Here is an 18,195-nt window from a genome sequence, read left to right as displayed (position 1 = left end):
CTGGCTGGAGGTAGCGGTTGGCCGCTTCGAGGCCTAGAAAGCTTCTGCAGCTCGGTCAGGCGCCAGGCGGGCGCTGGAGTTCGTCCGAGCTTGGTATCCTGGGCTGGAAATGGACCAGCTGGCCACCTGGCGGTAGGAGGCCGACGAGGAGCTGGAGGCGGTGCGGCCGGCTATCATCCAGCGCGCCTGGGCGATCGCCGACTACACCGACACCAGTGTCTTTGCCCCTGAGGTGGATGATGACGGTGTTGCTCAGCCGGAGGAGTGGTTTGGGCTGAACCCAGCGGATGGTGAGGACTCGGCGGAGGAGATCGACTCCAGCGACGAGGGCGAAGAGGAGGAGGGAGAGGATGGTGAAGACGCCGTGCCAGACGGTGGAGCAACCGGCCAGCCTCAGCTTGATCGTGCCTCCAGCAACGAGGCACGTGCGAGCGCGGCGCCTGCAGCCGGTGATGATCAAGCTGAGACTCGCCAGCCGGCCACTCCTCCAGCTAGTACTGCCATCTCCACTGACCTGCCTGGCTCGCCTGTTGCACCTTTAGCCTGATCCGCCACCTTTGCTTTCCTGTTTATTACTCTTTGAACAGTATTTGTTAAGTTTGCGCAGTTCCACCCACTGGGGGTGTATTCAAACTATGTTGAATGCCGGCCTTTCGAAGGCCTTTTGTGTAAATATAATCATGCATGTGCTTGGCTTCCGATTGTATTTGCTTTTCATCCTTTTGGTTGTTTCCTTTGCCGCCCTCCCTTGGTCGCCGCCTTCCCAGCCGGACAGCTGCTCTGCAGTCTGTGGCTGGGGAAGGGCTTGGCCGTTTGGGAGGGCAAGTACTCTAGCTTTCTTAGATTGTAGCAAGGTGAATGGGAAGCCGGCCAGCCGGCTGTTCTGACAGCCGGTTGGCGGGGTGGGAGGACGGCTTGTGTTATATAAGTTCGTTAGTCCTTAGCCATTTTTCGCGTGGGCATCCTTTCCTGCCTTTGACTCTTGCCAGTCGGACAGTCGATTCTTCGAGCTGCGACTTTCAACAAGAGAGGGCTTGGGTGCCGGCACACTACTTGTCTGACTGCAGGTAGAACTTTAATATAACTCAAGGCGGCAAGTCCCTGGGCCGACTGATCGAACCCGGTGCCGGACAGAAAAACAAATGTAGTAATACATTCATAGGTATGACACTCGTCATACATAGATAAAAGATGGTAGTCCCCGAGTGCTCCTCGGGGGGCCCGTTGTCTTGTACTTAATACAAAAGGTAGCGTGGTACATACTGCTTTTAACTGTAAAATCTTTGGAGGAGATTGGCGTTCCATGGTCGTTCCGACTCCTTGCCGGAATCATCTCTCTTGCGTGCCTTCGGCTTCTGTGCGTCGATCAGGTAGTAGGAGTCGTTGCCTAGGGCCTTGCTGATGACGAAGGGGCCTTCCCAAGGGGCCGAGAGCTTGTGCTGGTCGGCTGTTCGCTGGATCAGCCGGAGCACAAGATCGCCTTTTTGGAAGGATCTTGGCTTGACCTTCCGGTTGTGGTAACGGCGCAAACCCTGCTGGTAGATGGCGGACCGGCCGAGTGCTAACAGCCGGCCCTCTTCCAGCAGGTCAACGCCGTCTTCGGGCGCTTCCTTGGCCCTCGCCTCCGTGTACATGGTGACCCGAGGTGAGTCGAACTCAATGTCAGTTGGGATGACAACCTCGACACCATATACAAGGAAGAAAGGGGTGAAGCCGGTTGACTTATTTGGGGTAGTACGCAGACTCCAGAGGACGGCCGGCAGCTCGTCGAGCCAGCAGCCGGCCGAACGCTCCAGTGGTACGACCAGTCGAGGCTTGATGCCGGAGAGGATGAGGCCGTTTGCATGCTCGACTTGGCCATTTGACTGCGGGTGGGCAACGGACGCTAAGTCCAGTCGGATGCCCAGTGTCGCGCAGAAACGTGCCAGTGCTCCTTTGGAAAAATTCGTGCCATTGTCGGGGATGATGCTGTGTGGTATGCCATACCGGGTGGTGATATCTGCGATGAATGTCACGGCAGTCGGCCCGTTCAGCTTTTTGATTGGCTTCGCTTCAATCCACTTGGTGAATTTGTCCACGGCGACAAGCAGATGTGTCATGCCGCCGCGCGCCGTCTTGAATGGGCCCACCATGTCCAATCCCCAGACGGCAAAGGGCCAGGTGAGGGGGATGGTCTTGAGTGCAGAAGCCGGCAGGTGTTGCTTGGAGCTGAAGACTTGGCACCCTTTGCAGCATTTGACTAATTCCTTGGCGTCTTCCAAAGCAGTCGGCCAGAAGAAACCATGGCAGAAAGCTTTGGCGACAAGTGATCTTGAGGCCGCGTGGTGGCCGCATTCGCCTTGGTGGATGTTCTTGAGGATTGCTATGCCCTTCTCTGGCTCGACGCAGCGCTGGAAGACTCCAGTGACGCTGCGCCTAACGAGTTCTCTGTTTATTATTGTGTATGCTCTGGCTCGGCGTTGAACTTGTCTTGCCGAGATCTCGTCAGTCGGCAGCTCTCTGTTTACCAGGAAGTTGAGGATGGGTTGGGCCCATGATGGAGCTGTGACTTCTTCTATTGCCAACACGGCTACTGCGACCAGGGTGGGTGGGTTGGGTGGTGAAGAGTTGGAGTCGGCCACCGCCTGTTGTGTCGTTGCAGTCCCCGGGCCGACTGTTGCAGTCCCCGGGCCGGGTTCTGAAGTCCCCGAGCCGGGTGCGACTACGGCAGTCCCCGGGCCGCCTGTCGAAGTCCCTGAGCCGGGTGCGACTACGGCAGTCCCCGGGCCACCTGTCGAAGTCCCTGAGCCGCCTGCTGGGTTCCCCAAGTCGGATCCGACTGCATCAGGGTCAGGCGGTACAAAGATGGAGTCTGATTCTAGAGACGGCTTGACAGACGGTTTGAGGAGGCGTTGGAGAGAGACGCCGGTTGGTATAGCTTGTCGGGTGGAGCCAATTCGTGCCAGGGCATCTGCTTGCTCGTTGTCGGCCCGTGGCACGTGGAGGAACTCGCATCCTTCAAAGTATTCGCTGATTTGCTGAACGAGGAATCGGTAGCTCGCCATGTTTGCGTCCTTGGCATCCCAGTCACCGGATGATTGTTGGACTACCAAATCCGAGTCGCCATAGCACAGGATCCGGCGGATGCCGAGCTCTTTGGCTAGCCGGAGCCCATGTATGAGCGCCTCGTACTCGGCCACGTTGTTGGAGGCGGCAAAATGAATTTGCAATGTGTATCTGAGTTTGTCGCCCTTGGGAGAGGTGAGGACGATGCCGGCTCCCAAGCCGGTGCGCATCTTGGATCCATCGAAGTGCATCCGCCAATGAGTGGAGTCGGGAGCCGGCGATAGGTACTGGGTCTCGGCCCAGTCGACAAGAAAGTCGGCCAATGCTTGGGACTTGATGGCGGTGCGAGGCTGCTAGAAGATCGTGTAAGGAGACAGCGCAATGGCCCACTTGGCCACCCGGCCGGATGCATCCCGGCTGCCTATGATCTCGGCAAGCGGGGCAGTACATACGATCGTGATGGGATGCTCTTGAAAGTAGGGCTTCAGCTTCTTGGCGGCAAAGTATACTCCATAGCACATCTTCTGGTAGTGCGGGTAGTTTTGCTTCGAGGTGGACAGTACTTCGCTCAAATAATACACCGGCCTCTGGACTAACTGAGCCCGGCCATCTTCTGGGCGTTGGACCACAATAACTGTGCTGACCACTCGGCTAGTCGCGGCAATGTAAAGGAGCATGGGTTCTTTCTCAGTCGGCGCCGCCAAGACAGGCGGCGTGGTCAGCATCTTCTTCAACTCGTGAAAAGCTTGGTCTGCTTGGTCGTTCCACTTGAAGTGGGTGGACTTTTTCATGAGTCGGTACAGGGGGAGAGCCTTCTCTCCTAGCCGGCTGATGAAGCGGTTCAGGGAGGCCAGGCACCCGGTAAACTTTTGGACGTCTCGCAGCTTGGTAGGAATCTCCATTCTCTCTATGGCCTTGATCTTCACTGGGTTGCACTCGATGCCGCGTTCGGAGACCAAGAAGCCTAGAAGCTGGCCGGCTGGTACTCCGAACACGAATTTCTCAGGGTTGAGCTTGATCTGAAACCGGTGCAAGTTGTCAAATGTTTCTCTGAGGTCTTCCAGCAGGGTGTCGCGCTTCTCCGTCTTCACCACAATATCGTCTACATAGACGTGGGCATTTCTGCTGAGTTGTTTGAGGAGGCATTTCTGCATGCAACGCTGAAAAGTGGCACTGGCGTTTCTTAAGCCGAATGTCATAGTCGGGTAGCAGAAAGCTCCGAATGGCGTGATGAAGGCGGTCTTCAGGCGGTCGGCTGGATCCATCTTGATCTGATGGTAGCCTGAGTAAGCATCCAAGAAACTCAACAGCTCGCATCCGGCTGTGGAGTCTATCACTTGATCGATTCGAGGTAAGGCAAACGGATCTTTGGGGCAGGCTTTGTTGAGGCTGGTATAATCTATACACATGCGCCATTTATTGTTTTTCTTCAATACAAGGACCGGGTTGGCAAGCCATTCTGGAAAAAACACTACCATAATGAAGCCGGCTGCCAGAAGCCGGGCTATCTCTTCTCCTACGATCCTTCTCTTTTCCTCCGACAGTCGGCGGAGAGGTTGTTTGACTGGTTTTGCGTCTGCTCGGACGTGTAGCTTGTGCTCGGCGAAATCCTTCGGAACACCCGACATGTCCTTTGGGGACCATGCAAAGATGTCCCGATTCTCATGGAGGAAATCGACGAGCTCGCCTTCCTATTTGCTGTCCAGGTTTGCTCCAATGACGGCAAACCTCTCCGGGTTCTCTGGGTCCAGAGGTATCTTCTTGGTTTCCTTGGCCGGCTGGAAGGAGCCTTGAGCATCATATTCCTTGGGGTCAGGGGACAGGGCCGGCTGCTTGCCGGCCATGGCCACGACTCGGTCCAGCATCTTTTTTTCTTCAGCAATCACGAGGGACTCGGCCAGCCGGCTGCTGGCTGCAGCACACTCAGAGGACTTCTTGTAGTCTCCGGCTATGGTGATGATCCCCTTTGAACTTGGCATCTTCATCTTGAGGTAGGCGTAGTGGGGCACAGCCATGAACTTGGCCAGGGCAGGTCGGCCAAGCAACACGTGGTAAGGGCTCTCTAGATCCACCACTTCAAACCAGACTGCCTCTCGGCGGAAGTGATCCTTGTCTCGAAGAGAACAGCCATCTTGATCTTGCCGATTGGTGAGCAGGACAGGCCGGGTACGATGCCATGGAACACAGTCCGGCTTGGCATGAGTTGCTTCGTCTTGATGTTCAGCTTCTCCATGGTGTCGCGGTATAGTATGTTGATGCTGCTCCCACCGTCAATCAGTACACGGGAGAAATGGGCAGCTCGCCTTTCTGTCGCGAGGGTGGTGTCTAACACCAACGCATAAGAGCCGGGAGACGGCATCACCTCTAGATGATCGGCCCGGCTCCAGCTGATAGGCTTCTCAGACCAATGCATAAACTCTGGGTTGTTAGGGGCGACCGCGTTGACTTCTTGGTGTTGTCGGCATCGACTGCGCCTGTCTTCAGTTTGGCTTATAAAGACGACGTAGGCGGCATGCTCATCCGGGAACTCGTCTTGAATGGCTCCGACTGCTGGTCGAGCAGCCGGCTGCTGAGGGGCTGGAGGTGGCTGGCCAGCAGGTGGAGGCGGCACCAGTCCTTCGCCTTTGGAGATCCGCGTGAGCCAATGACACTTCCGAGTCGTGTGGTTGGACGGCTTTGCGCCGCTGTGGAACTTGCAGGGGGCATCAAGGGTTTGCTCGTAGGAGAAAGCCGGCTACCAAGCCGGCCTGCCGCCCTTCTGCTTCTTGGGCATGGGCCACTCTTCAGGTTGTTCGTCTTCGACTGTGGCTACTTGCCGACTGGTGGAAGGCGGCATAGGGGCCTTGCGCTTGTTGTCGTTCTGGTAAGGGCGTCGATTGGAGTCACCAGCCGGCGTCTTGGGAGCCAGAGCGAGCACCTTTCCAGAGGCATCCACTCAAAGCTCGGTCTTCATTGAAGAGTCGGCCGTGGCGTACTTGTCTGCTATGATCCGCAGCTCGTCGAGGGTAGTCGGCTCGTCGCAGAGGAGCCGGTGCTTGAGGAGGGTGCCCTCTCGGCACCCGGCGGTGAAGTACTCTATGGCTTGAACCTCGTGCACCCCTTCGCTGGAGTTGCGGAGCTCGGCCCAACGCGTGAGGTAGTCGCGAGTTGATTCGCTGGGCCCTTGGACGCACAAGGAGAGCTGGTGGGGCTTGGGAGGCCGCTTGTACATGCTGGTGAAATTGCGGATGAAGACTTCTGTGAAGTCTAGCCAGCTGTTGACGCTGTAGGGCTTGAGGCTGTTCAACCAAGTGTGTGCCGTGCCTTGAAGCATGAGCGGGATGTACTTCACGGCGACGCGCCTGTTGACGTTCTCTATGCGGACTGCGGTGGAGTAATCGATCAACCAGTCTTCCAGCTTCACGGAGCCGTTGTATTTTGGCGTGTCTCTTGGGAGTGAGAACCCTTTGGGGAAGGGTTCGTCGCGGATGCGGGGGCCAAAGCAAGGCGGGCCAACATCATCTTCTTCTTCTAGCGCCAGGGATTGCGCTAGGCCGTCGATCCGGTGGCGGGCGTCATTCTCGCTGACTCCTTCGCGGTGGCCTAGTCGGCCGCCGAGAGTCGGATGCGTAACAGGCGGCGGGGTGGGATATCTCTCCCCACGAGGCGGGGGAGGAGGCGGATCGCCTCGTCGTTCCACAGCTCGGGGGCGGCCTTCTGCGTCGCGCTCGATGGTGAGCCGAGTCCGACTGCGGCTAGCAGCCGGCTCCTTGTCTTTTCTCTCGCGGGCGCTGTCTGCAGTCGGCGTCCGGGATGTTGCGCCGTGCTCTCGGCGTGGGGGAGGACTTTCAGCGCGGGCGCTGGCTTCATGCCGCTCTGCGGCCGCGTCGATCAGCTGCTGGATGCGTCTAGTCATGTAGGGGAGCTCGTCGGCCCCCAGCCCATTCAGCTCGTCTACGGCCGCCTGAGCGGCACGCAGGTTCTCGAGTGGCGTGGCGTAGACTGGGCGGTCTGCTCCCAGCATGCTGGCGATGGCCGCGCCGCGCTTCTTGACGATGCCGGCTCGGCTCGGCCCGCGAGGAGGCGGCGTACCAAAGGCGGCGCGATCAACTTCGCGCTGGTGAGCCTCAGTGAGGCGTCTCATGGATGCTATCTTCTGGCCCTCCGCGATGAGGGCGAGGCGGCGTGCCTCCAGTGTCTCGGCGTCGGCGTTGGCCGGGATGGGGGCGGACAAGTCGTGTAGCGCCGCTTGTAGGGCGTCGTGGGCGTTCTCGCCTGAGGCGGCGCCGTGGCTGATGACCAGCACCTCGGTGACAGCGCTGCTGCCACTGTCGGCTCGAGGAAGAGGGTCGTTGATCACCATGTTGGTGGGGAAGGCGTCAAGAGATGCCGTGTCGGAGTCGACAAGCATCGGGTCGGTGGAGCCGACCGACTCCAAGTCCGCAGCAAGCTCGCTGGAGACGTGAAGCTGGTCGAGGAGGCTGAGGAGGCGGCTCTCGGGGCAGTCTGTGTCCGCGTCGGACGCAGGCTCGTTGGAGATGCGAGCCTCGCCAAGAAGACCGGCGAGGCAGCGCGTCGGGGCAAGCGCCATCGGGCGTGCCGGGCTGGCTACGCTCGCTGGGAAGGAGAAGGGTTCCCGTCCAGAACAGGTCTCCGGACGATGGTGCACCTGGCCCCATGGTGGGCGCCAAATGTCGGGTGGTAGGTGCGACATATGCCAACGGGTGGCTTATCATTGTGGGAGCCAGTAAGACATCGCCGGTGCCTGGAAACGGGATAAGGCGAAGACATGCACGCCGGCGAATCTTACCCAGGTTCGGGGCTCTCCGTGGAGACAACACCCCTAGTCCTGCTCTGCGGGGTCTCCGCATGATCTCTATATCAACACAAGTGGCTACAAGTGGCTCCTTTTGCTGTTTGGTTAGAGGAAGAAGAAGGGCACGGCTAGCTCTCCTCTTCTCTCTATGTGGTGTCTAAAACTCTAAGAGATCAACCCTTTGCATGGGTGCCTCGGGGGGTTTATATAGGTCTACCCCCCAGGGGTACAATGGTAATCCGGCTGGACGCAGGTCCTAGCCGTCAGTCTTTGTATTCGCCTGCTTCTCCGCTGGCCGCTGGGGCCCGCCGACTGGTGGGTCCCGCCGGCTGCCGGCCTCTTGGCTGACAGGCCGGGCCCACCGCTTGGGGATCTTACCGGCGGCTGGTTACTGTAGCCTCGCCCCTGATGACGAGGGCTTTGCTGAGGTAAGCATGGCTATAGTGCCACCGCCTGGCGGGCTCTCACTGTAGCCTTACCTCGTCTTGTCTCCTTAATGATGCACATACTTCGAGGGAGTGAGGTAGCCGGCTACACCCCAGGCCGACTGGGGGAGGCTTGGCCGTCTTCGAGCATCTCTCTGGCTGAAGGGGCCCGTCGCCCGCGGGCCGTACTGACAGCCTGTCGTGGGTGGCGTCATGGTCAACATGGCAACAGTGCCGCGCCGGACGGGGGATGGCTGACCCGTACGGCGCACTGTGGCCACGCGTGCTCCGAGATTCGGGGGTGGCAGGCTGTACTATAGCCACACCCCGTCTCGTCACCGTTATGTGGGTGCAGCCCTTGAGGGTGCAATCTCGGCCGCTTGCCGGGAGCCGGTCTTCTTGTGGCCGGCTTCTGGGAGTCGGTCCTCTTGTGGCCGGCTTCTTGGAGTCGGCCATCTTGTGGCTCTCTTCGGGAGGGTTTTTAGGGCCGGGTCGCCTTCCAGTAGTCGGCCTGTGAGACAGCCGGCCAGGGGAAGGCGGCCCTGTGCTTTGGGTGCTTGAAGGCTCGATCGGCCCGATAATTTTTCAAAGAGCCAGGGGGAGTCGGTTTGGCTACCCGTGGTCATTTACTCCGGCACCAACCCAACAAGTACCTTCGGAGACACCTGTAGAGCACCTTTATAATCACCCAGTTACGTTGTGACATTTGGTAGCACACAAAGCGTTCCTCTGGTAAACGGGAGTTGCATAATCTCATAGTCATAGGAACATGTATAAGTCATGAAGAAAGCAATAGCAACATACTAAACGATCGAGTGCTAAGCTAACGGAATGGGTCAAGTCAATCACATCATTCTCCTAATGATGTGATCCCGTTAATCTAATGACAACTCATGTCAATGGCTAGGAAACATAACCATCTTTGATCAACGAGCTAGTCAAGTAGAGGCATACTAGTGACACTCTGTTTGTCTATGTATTCACACAAGTATTATGTTTCCGGTTAATACAATTCTAGCATGAATAATAAACATTTATCATGATATAAGGAAATAAATAACAACTTTATTATTGCCTCTAGGGCATATTTCCTTCAATCTCCCACTTGCACTAGAGTCAATAATCTAGATTACACAGTAATGATTCTAACACCCATGGAGCCTTGGTGCTGATCATGTTTTGCTCGTGGAAGAGGCTTAGTCAACGGGTCTGCAACATTCAGATCCGTATGTATCTTACAAATTTCTATGTCTCCCACCTGGACTAGATCCCGGATGGAATTGAAGCGTCTCTTGATGTGCTTGGTTATCTTGTGAAATCTGGATTCCTTCGCCAAGGCAATTGCACCAGTATTGTCACAAAAGATTTTCATTGGACCCGATGCACTAGGTATGACACCTAGATCGGATATGAACTCCTTCATCCAGACTCCTTCGTTTGCTGCTTCCGAAGCAGCTATGTACTCCATTTCACACGTAGATCCCGCCACGACGCTTTGTTTAGAACTGCACCAACTGACAGCTCCGCCGTTCAATGTAAACACGTATCCGGTTTGCGATTTAGAATCGTCCGGATCAGTGTCAAAGCTTGCATCAACGTAACCATTTACGACTAGCTCTTTATCACCTCCATAAACGAGAAACATATCCTTAGTCCTTTTCAGGTATTTCAGGATGTTCTTGACCGCTGTCCAGTGATCCCCTCCTGGATTACTTTGGTACCTCCCTGCTAAACTTATAGCAAGGCACACATCAGGTCTGGTACACAACATTGCATACATGATAGAGCCTATGGCTGAAGCATAGGGAACATCTTTCATCTTCTCTCTATCTTCTGCAGTGGTCGGGCATTGAGTCTTACTCAACTTCACACCTTGTAACACAGGCAAGAACCCTTTCTTTGCTTGATCCATTTTGAACTTCTTCAAAACTTTGTCAAGGTATGTGCTTTGTGAAAGTCCAATTAAGCGTCTTGATCTATCTCTATAGATCTCGATGCCCAATATATAAGCAGCTTCACCGAGGTCTTTCATGGAAAAACTCTTATTCAAGTATCCCTTTATGCTATCCAGAAATTCTATATCATTTCCAATCAACAATATGTCATCCACATATAATATCAGAAATGCGACAGAGCTCCCACTCACTTTCTTGTAAATACAGGCTTCTCCAAAAGTCTGTATAAAACCAAATGCTTTGATCACACTATCAAAACGTTTATTCCAACTCCGAGAGGCTTGCACCAGTCCATAAATGGATCGCTGGAGCTTGCACACTTTGTTAGCTCCCTTTGGATCGACAAAACCTTCTGGTTGCATCATATACAACTCTTCTTCCAGAAATCCATTCAGGAATGCAGTTTTGACATCCATTTGCCAAATTTCATAATCATAAAATGCAGCAATTGCTACGGGTGAGAAAGTCTCATCGTAGTCAATCCCTTGAACTTGTCGAAAACCTTTTGCAACAAGTCAAGCTTTATAGAGAGTAATATTACCATCAGCGTCAGTCTTCTTGTTGAAGATCCATTTATTCTCAATGGCTTGCCGATCATTGGGCAAGTCAACCAAAGTCCACACTTTGTTCTCATACATGGATCCCATCTCAGATTTCATGGCCTCAAGCCATTTTGTGGAATCTGGGCTCACCATCGCTTCTTCATAGTTCGTAGGTTCGTCATGGTCTAGTAACATAACCTCCAGAATAGGATTACCGTACCACTCTGGTGCGGATCTTACTCTGGTTGACCTACGAGGTTCAGTAACAACTTGATCTGAAGTTCCATGATCATCATCATTAACTTCCTCACTAATTGGTGTAGGTGTCACATGAACCGGTTTCTGTGATGAACTACTTTCTAATAAGGGAGCAGGTACATCTACCTCATCAAGTTCTACTTTCCTCCCACTCACTTCTTTCGAGAGAAACTCCTTCTCTAGAAAGGATCCATTCTTAGCAACGAATGTCTTGCCTTCGGATTTGTGATAGAAGGTGTACCCAACAGTCTCCTTTGGGTATCCTATGAAGACACATTTCTCCGATTTGGGTTCGAGCTTATCAGGTTGAAGCTTTTTCACATAAGCATCGCAGCCCCAAAACTTTAAGAAACGACAACTTTGGTTCTTGCCAAACCACAGTTCATAAGGCGTCGTCTCAACGGATTTCGATGGTGCCCTACTTAACGTGAATGCAGCCGTCTCTAAAGCATAACCCCAAAATGATAGCGGTAAATCAGTAAGAGACATCATAGATCACACCATATCTAGTAAAGTACGATTACAACGTTCGGACACACCATTACGCTGTGGTGTTCCGGGTGGCGTGAGTTGCGAAATTATTCCGCATTGTTTCAAATGTAGACCAAACTCGTAACTCAAATATTCTCCTCCATGATCTGATCGTAGAAACTTTATTTTCTTGTTACGATGATTTTCAACTTCACTCTGAAATTCTTTGAACTTTTCAAATGTTTTAGACTTATGTTTCATTAAGAAGATATACCCATATCTGCTCAAATCATCTGTGAAGGTGAGAAAATAACGATATCCGCCACGAGCCTCAATATTCATCGGACCACATACATCTGTATGTATGATTTCCAACAAATCTGTTGCTCTCTCCATAGTACTGGAGAACAGCGTTTTAGTCATCTTGCCCATGAGGCATGGTTCGCAAGTACCAAGTGATTCATAATCAAGTGATTCCAAAAGTCCATCAATATGGAGTTTCTTCATGCGCTTTACACCAATATGACCCAAACGGCGGTGCCACAAATATGTTGCACTATCATTATCAACTCTGCATCTTTTGGCTTCAACATTATGAATATGTGTATACTACTATCGAGATTCATCAAAAATAGACCACTCTTTAAGGGTGCATGACCATAAAAGATATTACTCATATAAATAGAACAACCATTATTCTCTGATTTAAATGAATAACCGTCTCGCATCAAACAAGATCCAGATATAATGTTCATGCTCAACGCTGGCACCAAATAACAATTATTTAGGTCTAATACTAATCCCGAAGGTAGATGTAGAGGTAGCGTGCCGACGGCGATCACATCGACTTTGGAACCGTTTCCCACGCGCATCGTCACCTCGTCCTTGGCCAGTGCTCGCTTAATCCGTAGTCCCTGTTTCGAGTTGCAAATATTAGCAACAGAACCAGTATCAAATACCCAGGTGCTACTGTGAGCTCTGGTAAGGTACACATCAATAACATGTATATCACATATACCTTTGTTCACCTTGCCATCCTTCTTATCCGCCAAATACTTGGGGCAGTTCCGCTTCCAGTGACCAGTCTGTTTGCAGTAGAAGCACTCAGTCTTAGGCTTAGGTCCAGACTTGGATTTCTTCTCTTGAGCAGCAACTTGCTTGCTGTTCTTCTTGAAGTTCCCCTTCTTCTTCCCTTTGCCCTTTTTCTTGAAACTGGTGGTCTTATTGACCATCAACACTTGATGTTCTTTCTTGATTTCTACCTCCGCAGCCTTTAGCATTGCGAAGAGCTCGGGAATCATCTTATCCATCCCTTGCATGTTATAGTTCATCACGAAGCTTTTGTAGCTTGGTGGAAGTGATTGAAGAATTCTGTCAATGACGCTATCATCCGGAAGATTAACTCCCAGTTGAATCAAGTGATTATTATACCCAGACATTTTGAGTATATGCTCACTGATAGAACTATTCTCCTCCATCTTGCAGCTGTAGAACTTATTGGAGACTTCATATCTCTCAATCCGGGCATTTGCTTGAAATATTAACTTCAACTCCTGGAACATCTCATATGCTCCATGACGTTCAAAACGTCGTTGAAGTCCCGGTTCTAAGCCATAAAGCATGGCACACTGAACTATCGAATAGTCATCAGCTTTGCTCTGCCAGACGTTCATAACATCTGGTGTTGCTCCTGCAGCAGGTTTGGTACCTAGCGGTGCTTCCAGGACGTAATTCTTCTGTGCAGCAATGAGGATAATCCTCAAGTTATGGACCCAGTCCGTGTAATTGCTACCATCATCTTTCAACTTTGCTTTCTCAAGGAACGCATTAAAATTCAATGGAACAACAGCACGGGCCATCTATCTACAATCAACATAGACAAGCAAGATACTATCAGGTACTAAGTTCATGATAAATTTAAGTTCAATTAATCATATTACTTAAGAACTCCCACTTAGATAGACATCCCTCTAATCCTCTAAGTGATCACGTGATCCAAATCAACTAAACCATAACTGATCATCACGTGAAATGGAGTAGCTTTCAATGGTGAACATCACTATGTTGATCATATCTACTATATGATTCACGCTCGACCTTTCGGTCTCAGTGTTCCGAGGCCATATCTGCATATGCTAGGCTCGTCAAGTTTAACCTGAGTATTCTGCGTGTGCAAAACTGGCTTGCACCCGTTGTAGATGGACGTAGAGCTTATCACACCCGATCATCACGTGGTGTCTGGGCACGACGAACTTTGGCAACGGTGCATACTCAGGGAGAACACTTTTCTCTTGAAATTTAGTGAGAGATCATCTTATAATGCTACCGTCAATCAAAGCAAGATAAGATGCATAAAAGATAAACATCACATGCAATCAATATAAGTGATATGATATGGCCATCATCATCTTGTGCTTGTGATCTCCATCTCCGAAGCACCGTCATGATCACCATTGTCACCGGCGCGACACCTTGATCTCCATCATAGCATCGTTGTCGTCTCGCCAATCTTATGCTTCTACGACTATCGCTACCGCTTAGTGATAAAGTAAAGCATTATAGGGCGATTGCATTGCATACAATAAAGCGACAACCATATGGCTCCTGCCAGTTGCCGATAACTCGGTTACAAAACATGATCATCTCATACAATAAAATTTAGCATCATGTCTTGACCATATCACATCACAACATGCCCTGCAAAAACAAGTTAGACATCCTCTACTTTGTTGTTGCAAGTTTTACGTGGCTGCTACTGGGCTTAGCAAGAACCGTTCTTACCTACGCATCAAAACCACAACGATAGTTTGTCAAATTGGTGTTGTTTTAACCTTCGCAAGAACCGGGCGTAGCCACACTCGGTTCAACTAAAGTTGGAGAAACTGACACCCGCCAGCCACCTGTGTGCAAAGCACGTCGGTAGAACCAGTCTCGCGTAAGCGTACGCATAATGTCGGTCCGGGCCGCTTCATCCAACAATACCGCTGAACCAAAGTATGACATGCTGGTAAGCAGTATGACTTATATCGCCCACAACTCACTTGTGTTCTACTCGTGCATATGACATCTACGCATAAAACCTGGCTCTGATACCACTGTTGGGGAACGTAGTAATTTCAAAAAATTTCCTACGCACACGCAAGATCATGGTGATGCATAGCAACGAGAGGGGAGAGTGTTGTCCACGTACCCTCATAGACCGAAAGCGGAAGCGTTAGCACAACGCGGTTGATGTAGTCGTACGTCTTCACGATCCGACCGATCAAGTACCGAACGAACGGCACCTCCGAGTTTAGCACACGTTCAGCCCGATGACGTCCCTCGAACTCCGATCCAGCTGAGTGTTGAGGGAGAGTTTTGTTAGCACGACGGCATGATGACGATGATGATGTTCTACCAACGCAGGGCTTCGCCTAAGCACCGCTACAGTATTATCGAGGTGGACTATGGTATAGGGGGGCACCGCACACGGCTAAAAGATCAAATGATCAATTGTTGTGTCTTTGGGGTGACCCCTGCCCCCGCATATAAAGGAGCAAGGGGGGAGGTGCGGCCGGCCAGGAGGGGCGCGCCAGGAGGAGTCCTACTCCCACCGGGAGTAGGACTCCCTCCCTTCCTTGTTGGAATAGGACAACGGGGGGGGGGGGGGGGAAGAAGTGGAGGAGAAGAAGGAAAGGGGGGCTCCGCCCCCCTCTCCTTGTCCTATTCGGACTAGGGGGGAGGGGCACGCGGCCCTTGCCCTGGCCGCCTCTCCTCTTCTCCACTAAGGCCCACTATGGCCCATTAACCCCCCGAGGGGTTCCATTAACCCCTCGGTACTCCGGTAAAATCCCGATTTCACCCGGAACACTTTCGATATCCAAATATAGGCTTCCAATATATCAATCTTCATGTCTCGACCATTTCGAGACTCCTCATCATGTCCATGATCACATACGGGACTCCGAACAACCTTCGGTACATCAAAACTCATAAACTCATAATATAACCGTCATCGAAACTTTAAGCGTGCGGACCCTACGGGTTCGAGAACTATGTAGACATGACTGAGACACGTCTCCGGTCAATAACCAATAGAGGAACCTGGATGCTCATATTGGCTCCCACATATTCTACGAAGATCTTTATCGGTCAGACCGCATAAGAACATACGTTGTTCCCTTTGTCATCGGTATGTTACTTGCCCGAGATTCGATCATCAGTATCTCAATACCTAGTTCAATCTCGTTACCGGCAAGTCTCTTTACTCATTCTGTAATACATCATCCCGCAACTAACTCATTAGTTGCAATGCTTGCAAGGCTTAAGTGATGTGCATTACCGAGAGGGCCCAGAGATACCTCTCCGACAATCGGAGTGACAAATCCTAATCTCGAAATACGCCAACCCAACAAGTACCTTCGGAGACACCTGTAGAGCACCTTTATAATCACCCAGTTACGTTGTGACGTTTGGTAGCACACAAAGCGTTCCTCCGGTAAACCGGAGTTACATAATCTCATAGTCATAGGAACATGTATAAGTCATGAAGAAAGCAATAGCAACATACTAAACGAATGAGTGCTAAGCTAATGGAATGGGTCAAGTCAATCACATCATTCTCCTAATGATGTGATCCCGTTAATCAAATGACAACTCATGTCAATGGCTAGGAAACATAACCATCTTTGATCAACGAGCTAGTCAAGTAGAGGCATACTAGTGACACTCTGTTTGTCTATGTATTCACACAAGTATTATGTTTCCGGTTAATACAATTCTAGCATGAATAATAAACATTTATCATGATATAAGGAAATAAATAACAACTTTATTATTGCCTCTAGGGCATATTTCCTTCAGCCTCTCCCTCCTCGAGCTGCCAGCTACGGGCGCAGAGGAGAAGAAGGCCAAGGCCAAGGACGTGAAGCGCAAGGAAGCAGTCGTGCTCGCAGCGGAGCCGGGCACCAAGCGAGGCAGGGACCTGCCCGAGTCATCCAAGAGCAACCGACCGTTCTGCGCCTTCCACAACCTGAACACCCACAACACCAGCGACTGTCAAGAACTCAGAGCCATTCGCGAAGGACGCTTTGGTCGACGCCCCGAGCGCAGTGACCGGGGCTACGGCCGAGGAGGAGGGCGTGGAAGCGGACGCTGGGACGACCGTGGCCCGCGCCAGGAGTGGCGCGACAGGCCTCGTGAGGACCGCTGGCAGGATCATCCTTGTGAGGGCGCCTGGAGGGACCGGCCTCGTGAGGATCGTCCTCAGGGCAACGCCGGTCTTCCCCCGCTGCCGCCACCACCAAGAAGGAATGACGATCACCATCAAGACGAGGGGGCTAGGGGCTTCCAGGAGCCACGCGTGATTGCCTACATCTTGGGCGGCGCTCAGGCCCCAGCCTCGCAGCGTATCTTCAAACAGTTCGCTCGCGAAGTGAACGCAGTCCTCCCCAAGCTCGAGGCCACGCGCCCGCTCAGGTGGTCCCAGTGCGCCACCACCTTCAACTCGGCAGATCAGCTCAAGTGCGCAACCACCGCTGGCACCCTTCTGATGCTTTGTTCACCAGTCATCAGCAACGTGCAAGTTACCAAGACCCTCATCGACGGCGGCGCAGGGCTCAACGTCCTGTCCGTCGACACGTTTGACAACCTCTAGGTGCCATATGAGCAACTTCAGCCTACCAAGCCTTTCTCAGGAGTGACCGACGGTTCCACCACACCGATAGGGCAAGTCCGCCTCCCTGTCACCTTCGGAGAACGCAAGAACTACCGCACCGAGCTCATCGACTTCGACTTCGCGCACATCCGCCTGCCATACAATGCCATCCTCGGGTATCCAGCCCTGGCCAAGTTCATGGAGGTAACACAACACGACTACAATGTCCTCAAGATGCCAGGAAGTGGCGGAATCATCACGGTCCCGTGCGAAGAAAGAGATGTGGTGTGCTCCCTCGAGCGCGCCTTTCAAGCTGCTGCAATCAACGACCCCGACAGCAAGAGCGAGGATCTTCCTGAGGCCATCCCCAAGAAGAAGAAGCAGTTGTGCCGTACCAGACCTTAGGAGGGTGGCGTCGCGGCTGGAACCTCGTTAGGATCGGCGCCCGCTCCAGGGGCACCTCCCTCCATCGCATAGGAATACGCGCCCAGCGCCCTCCTCGGGCAGGGCTCGGGGGCTCTCTTCTGGAGGGCCTCAGACCTTGCCAGCATCACGAGGGAGGCGCTTGGGCACCACTTGGAGGCGTGCTTCGCAGCACATTTCCCTCAGGAGAACACAGGGCAAGGAGCGCTCACCGCTCAGGAGTTCATCACCAAGACCACTCAGGAACTGCAAGACGCAAGGGCCATGCGCGGTGACCGCCGCTCACGAGGCGTAGCTCCCCATCCAGGCGAGGATGCTGGGCTGCGCGTCTGCATCGATGTTCCAGGGCTCAACAGGGCCGCGTCTCAGGAGCTTTTCTGGCCTTCACACGCGGGCCGCTACAAGGGTCCAGCGCACAGCTACGTTCGCATGCCTTTCGGCCTGCCGAGCGTGTCGTTCGCCTACCAGCGCAACTTGCGGCGCGCCAGGGCTGTTCAGGAGGCCAGGCACCGCGCCGTCCTGGCAGAGATGGAGACGGTCCTCAGGGAACCAGCAGAGCCCCCAGAGCCTCCCGAGGCTCAAGGCCTCGGTGGCTCGTGAGGAGCTACCCCTTCGCGGCACGCCTTCAGCTGCACCAACTCTCCTT

General features: G+C 52.9%; 1 protein-coding gene across 1 annotated transcript in view; it reads right to left on the bottom strand.

Annotated features, from left to right (window-relative positions):
- Window positions 1–538: 538 nt before the first annotated feature.
- Window positions 539–18,195, bottom strand: part of LOC120965224 (uncharacterized) — a 61,651-nt gene continuing 43,994 nt past the window's right edge. Inside the window, exons 2-3 of the mRNA XM_073499220.1 lie at window positions 2,130–2,995; window positions 539–565 (exon numbers count right to left, since the gene is read on the bottom strand). Coding sequence (XP_073355321.1) covers window positions 539–565; window positions 2,130–2,995 — 893 coding nt within the window. The remainder of the gene's footprint in view (window positions 566–2,129; window positions 2,996–18,195) is intronic.

The sequence above is a fragment of the Aegilops tauschii genome, chromosome 5 (genome assembly GCF_002575655.3).
Source record: "Aegilops tauschii subsp. strangulata cultivar AL8/78 chromosome 5, Aet v6.0, whole genome shotgun sequence".
NCBI lineage: Eukaryota > Viridiplantae > Streptophyta > Magnoliopsida > Poales > Poaceae > Aegilops > Aegilops tauschii.
The sequence above is the reverse complement of the archived record's forward strand: the minus strand, read 5'-3'. Positions and strand labels throughout refer to the sequence as shown.